At 35.5% G+C, this 6,150-nt stretch overlaps 1 protein-coding gene across 1 annotated transcript; it reads left to right on the top strand.

The window, feature by feature from the left end:
• The first annotated feature begins 285 nt into the window (after positions 1-285).
• On the top strand, positions 286-942 carry LOC149163465 (F-box only protein 6-like). The gene has a single exon (XM_089429138.1). It carries the CDS (start codon positions 286-288, stop codon positions 940-942), a length of 657 nt encoding a protein of 218 aa, XP_089285264.1.
• The last annotated feature ends 5,208 nt before the right edge of the window (positions 943-6,150 follow it).

Below are 6,150 nucleotides of genomic sequence, written 5' to 3'. Positions count from 1 at the left end.
ACACATGGAAGAAGTGCACCTCGTCCCTTTCATTCTTGGAGAATGGTGTAGAGAATGTCGCAATCCGTGGTATAACATGCGAGGGATCGGCTAAAGGCCTCTTCTTGCTGACCATGACCAAGCTCAAGCGACCCGAAATCCAAGTCAAGCGACCCGAAAAATGGGCTCATACTTGCTGTCTGCAATCCTCTAACTCGAGGGTTCTTTCCCCTTCCCACCACGCCGTCCATAGACAGACTCATGGCCATCGGCATTGCGGTAGGAAAAGAGAATAGACCTATAGTAATGGCGGTGGGTCGAAATAATGAGAATGAGAATGAGATGGTGGAAATTTATGATTCCTTCGAGAACACATGGACGACTGTGGGGAATCTTCCAAGAAAGGTAAATGCAATCAACTCCCGTGATATCGTTTTCAGCACGGGTTCATTCTATTGCATCCCAGAAAAGACGGCCGAACCGAGAGAGATTATGGGTTTCAACCTTGGAGATCGTACATTCACTTTTGTGCCGTTTCCACATTTTTGTGATATTCCTGATAGTCAGATATCACCACAACTGCTGGCGTGTGGGTCGCGGATTCTTTTAGCGGGACTCGTAAACTACGCTGCTGGAAGTACTGTAGTTAAACGGAAGGTTATCATTTGGGAGCTTGAAAAGGTGAGTGCCGGCTTAGGTTTAAGTTCCCCTTCTGCGTCTTCTCGCTTATCATGGAAGGAGACATCAAGAATGCCTTCGTCCATGTGCGACGATCTTCAGAAAATTATGCCTCGGCCACAGCCTTGGATTACAGGAGTGGGTGACTATGTGTGTTTCATCGTAAGGAATAAGGTGATTGTTTATAGTTTAAGCAAGAACTCGTGGACATGGCTTCCGGAATGTCCCTTTGATGGTTCTTTTGGAAGTGCTTGTGCACTTGAATTGAGACCTGATATGATATGAGTGGAGGTCATCTTGAGCCTACGTCCATTGAAGGCAGAATTTAACTATTATAATGGTAAGTATATTTTCCATTTTTTTTGGTTGGTTTAGTTCATGTCACACTATTTCATGTCACACTATTTTTCATAACTTTATTTGAGTTTGACAAATTGAGAACAAATTGAATCTAAGCCCAAGTAAATTGCCGTATCTAATATATATATATATATATATGAATTATTAAAGGTTAGATTTATTTCATATTTAATTGTTAATTAATGATTCTATCTTTTGGTAGAGGTAATTTTTTTCCCTGCTCAAGGTAGTTAGATTTAGAATAGAAAATCATCATCATTATTATTATTATGTTAGCCATATGTTAGATTCAAAAGTCTATACAAACATAAGCTATTTGTTTGTTATTTATTAAAAAAAATTTCTACAATGATTATACTTCTTTTCTATAGATATTTTTTCAACAATATGTCTTTTATTAGTCAATAATTTTAATATCTTATTTCTGTTTTTTGGTGAAAGAGATCAATTAAGTGTTAATGTATCTCAATTATGTATTGATTCTCAGGCATACATACATGCAGTGCACTAAGTCATTAAATCATCAGTAAGTGAATGGACCACTTGGAGATGTACAGTTGGAAGTTGTAGTCTTATTGAGTCATCAATAAGTGAATGGACCACTTGGAGATGTAAAGGTTGGCACTGGTGCTCTTATTGAATCATCAATCACTGAATGGATCACTTGGAGATGTACAGGTTGGGAGGTGTGCTCTTATCTTAGCTTGACAAAGAATGTGAGATCTCAAGTGTGAGATAGAAGTGAAACATGGTTGGAGAAACATTTTCATAATTATTTTTCCTGAATAACAATAATGTTATCTTGCTTATGATGAATAGAATACTGTCTGAGACTCATGACACTTTGTGAGATTCTTTTTCTTTCTTTTGTGCTATATTTATACCATTGATAATTTGTGGTGTACCTATGCTTAAATGTTTGGAGATGCATGATTTCCAACATAAGAATATTTATTTCACATAATTTTCATAATGAATACAAATTAGGATAAATTAAGAAGTAGGTAGTTAAATTTTTTTATTTTGGGGTTAAATTATTGAAGGTAATCTAATTATGAATATGTTGAACTAAGATGAATTATCATCATCAAAGTGGTTTTAGAGAAAAAAAAAATTAACTTTTACTTCTCATTCTTCTTAATCATCTTGTTCATAAATATATTATTTAAATATTCATTTTATAGTAGCTGCTAAATTTGTAATTATCATATAATAGTTATAAGAAATTAGTTTTGAAATGATTAAAGATGATTATTATTTTACAAATATTGTGAGAAGAATTTGTGAGAATAAAATGAATCAAGATTGATGTAACCTACTTGATGAAGTTCTCATAAGGTTGATGGCCTTGTATAGTCACATCAGTATAGATCATATTGTCTCTTGTGTTTTTGGTAGGTTCCTTTGATATCTTCTTTGATGTCCTCATGTAGCCAAGGAGTCACTCAACTTTACAGTCTTAATGAGAATTATGATGATGTTAAAATCTAGCTACCCCTACCCAATAGTAAGATAATATCATTAACACCACTTGATCTCCCTCCAACACTTTGCTTCCTCCTCCTCTTCTAGAAAATCATGAAGTTGATATGTGGGTGAAGGGAACCATACCATTGTATAATGGATTTTCAGGCCAGCACTTGCATTTTCATGTCCATTCATACAATTATTAACCCATTTTATTACTACACTGAGATTGAGTTAATTGAATGCATCTTTGGTAATCATGGCCTTCATATTGTTGTAGATAATAAAGGTCAGCTATTATGTTTTACTTTGGGAGACCAATGAAACAAAACAGATATAGAACTTATATGCCTAACCTCTTGAATAATATCAAAATATTCAGCAAAGGGATACTATAAATATTTACACAGTGAAATAACTTTTATGATGAAACATAAAAGTAATATGATTACTTCTTAATTCGTGAAGCTCATAGTCATCCTTGGAATTTAGAAATTTGATTATATGATAGGCAATATCCTCTTCGTTCCTGAGCTTTCTCCAAGAGATCTTTCTATTGAATATTTTCTGATTGAATATTATCTTAGTGGAGGGCCAAATCTAATTGCCAAATCTCATTGATTGCTTCTGTGATTTCTTCCCAGAGAATTTCTTTTGCTGAACCCAATTTGTTTCCTATGAATGAATCTGTGAGTTCTCTCTGCAACATTGAAACTTGCCATTTGAGTCTGCTTGTTTCATTTGTATGTGAATTGTCTAATATATACTTCATAAGCCGTAATTCTTTTAGTTCATCCTTTAGTTTATTAATTTCCCCTGTCTATCCAGACGTTTCTGAACAACTTCAGTAAGCTATTCACAGGGAATAGCTCATTGTGTTGTACCTGTTACTGCTAATGTAGTGGATGAAGTAGAAACTTGTGAGAAACTGGTGGTGATGGGAACTGCTGCAAGATACACTACATCGATTGAAGTTTCAAAGTTCTTGATACCTTTCTCATTCTCCTTAACCAATTTCTCCATCTTCTCCTCCATTTGTTTTATTTGCAAATTCTATTCTATGATGAGTCATCAGGTATGACTTTTGAGTCTCTTCCCTCTTCCATTTCTTTTGCCATTGGATCCTCAGATGCTTGTGGTTTCAGTTTTTTCTTTAATGCTACAACCTTAGTGTTCTTTTCATTAGTGTTATTAATGAGCTCCTCTGGAGCATTTATATTTGAGGGATCATATCCCATCCTTAGCACTAGATTTCCCAACGATTGAATCTTGGTATCCTTTGCTAATGAGGAGACCTCCAACTTTAGTGGTGACTGAATGTTGTCCAATGTAACTCATAGCACTGTTTGTCAAGGTTGAAGCAATCATTTGTCCAATTTGTTTGTGCATCTCAATTTGATCAATTGGATGCACATCCTTGACATTAAACTCAAAAGAATTGTGTTTCTATTATTATGTTGGGGCTGAGGAACTTGGGCCTGCAAACTCTAAAAAGCCTCACTTGAGAGTTGGAAGAATGGTTACAGAACTGGATGTAGGTGTTCAACTTCAATTCTTCATCCTTTCTTTTGATCTCACTAAAGAAATGGAAAATGTCTTCCTCTTTATTCTCTAGAATGCCTCCAAGAGTTTGAACTATCTCCTACTCATGAGAAGTGGTAGACTTAGTTGGAGATTGTATAGAGTGTCCACCAGACTATGAATCAATATTCATAAACACCCTTTGTATCTTTTTCCTTGGAAAAACCTTGAAGCCTTGTCTTGTTTCCAGGTGAAGATTTTTCTTTCCTCCCTCTCTTGGTTGTCTTCTGTGCAATTGGAGTTTGCATATTTGATCTAGAGACTGCATGCCTGAGCCTCTTGGAGGGTATTCTCTCTCCATTCCAACTAATTCTTGAATTGTTCTATCTCCTGAGTAGTTGTATGATGATATGGTGTGAACTTATTTTCCACCTTGAGATTGGAGATGACTACCAATGGGTCATATGACCAAGAGAAACTCAGAGAAAATTTCATTTCTTTTAACAACTTATCTGGTTGGTTAGCTACTCCCCTAGTATTACAAATATGAAGGGACCAGCTTAAATTGTGATTTTTATAGGTTTTAAACAAATTACATACATACTAATTCTAAAACACATAAAATAAACAATGCTAGACCTTAACACATAAAACAACACATATACACATAGATTTTAGTGTGGATACCAAAATAGGGACTAACAATTGACTTTTCATTATGTTCATTTCAATGTTGCAATAGTATTTATACATGGTGAATCATCCAATACCATGGACTCAAAACCATCACGTAGAAAATTATGGACGGAAAACCATGGCTAGCCCATCAAACCCCCCATCAAACCCCCTTGCCAAAGCAATTTCAACTAATGGGGGCTCTGCCCCCTTGTGACCATGGGTTAACTACATGGGCTAGTCCTGGAAAATGTAATTCATGTGCATTCAATCTTTCCCAGTGCAAATATTCTAACATGGAGTTACTTTGGCAGTTTGTATGGTGGAAGCTCACAACCAAAAACCCTGATTTCTATGTAGTTTTGGTAGCAATACCAATCTCTTGCAACTTGATCTATTAAATGAAGTTCTTTGACAATATCGTCACTCATCCTTGGTAATGGAGTGTTGCTCATAAGGTTGAGGGCTCATGAATAATCAGTTCTATGAACTACTTATATGTGAACTCTTCTTTCTCCTTCATCCCCATTGAATTCGAGAAAATCACTCACTGTTGTTGTCCTTTTTCATCAAGTTTCTCCAATGGAAATGGGAATTTGTTTCCCTGAAAATATATAAAAATAAACAAAAGTACTGAAGTATACTGGAAAGTGTTAAATTTGAGAAACTACTCATGTATGTTTTCGGTTATGAAATGACTCAAATCATAAATAGCAATAGGCTTAGAATCAGTAGTAAACATGGATAAGAAACCAAGGATGGCTTCATTGACAGAGTGATCAAAGTGATAACCAAGAAAATAGGATGGGATAGTAGTAATATGCCTAGTTCTATCACAAAATATGGATGAATCATAAGGAGGATTTCTCTTTGGTAGACGACTACCAATTGCTAAAAATAGTTGCAGGGTGTGGGATCTCTTGGTAAATTCGAGTTTGTTATAATCTTCTATGAGGTTTTCATGGGAAAAAGGATGAGTTGGTATAGTCAAGAGGGCAACAACATTTTCTGAATTGAATCAGCGTTAATGGGACAGAGGATTTCTAGAGTAGGTGAGATAATTGCTCTCTCACTCACATCATAGGATTCATGGCATTTTCTCACAAACTCCTTAGCTATGTGTATTTGTGGAAAAATATAGTGGGGTAATTTGGATTTCGAGAGCCTAATTTCATCACTCTCCTCAATTAGTTGATCTTCCCACCAGCAATAAATTTCAAATAAATCAAATTGAGAAAAAGTCTTAATGATTTTGTAATCCTTGTCAACTAATGGAGTATGGTGAAAATCAACTTGTGGGCGAATTAGAGGATTTGAAACTTATACAATTGTTTTTCCCTTAAGAGGCATTTTGTCAAAAGAAACTGCGTACTCTAAATGACAAAATGGTAAAAGGAGTTACTAGAGTGGAGACATGCAACTCACAAGTGGACATGGAAGATGTGCTTGCAAATAGGACAAGTGGCTGAG

The sequence above is a fragment of the Pinus tabuliformis genome, chromosome 5_1 (genome assembly GCF_031772625.1).
Source record: "Pinus tabuliformis cultivar Carrire ecotype Pingquan chromosome 5_1, CPIR1, whole genome shotgun sequence".
Classification (NCBI taxonomy): Eukaryota; Viridiplantae; Streptophyta; class Pinopsida; order Pinales; family Pinaceae; genus Pinus; species Pinus tabuliformis.
Note: the sequence above shows the minus strand (reverse complement) of the source record. Positions and strands in the feature narration are given on the sequence as shown.

Coding starts and splice junctions, on each gene's coding strand:
- LOC149163465 (XM_089429138.1), top strand. CDS start 286: ATGGCGGTGGGTCGAAATAATGAGAATGAGAATGAGATGGTGGAAATT.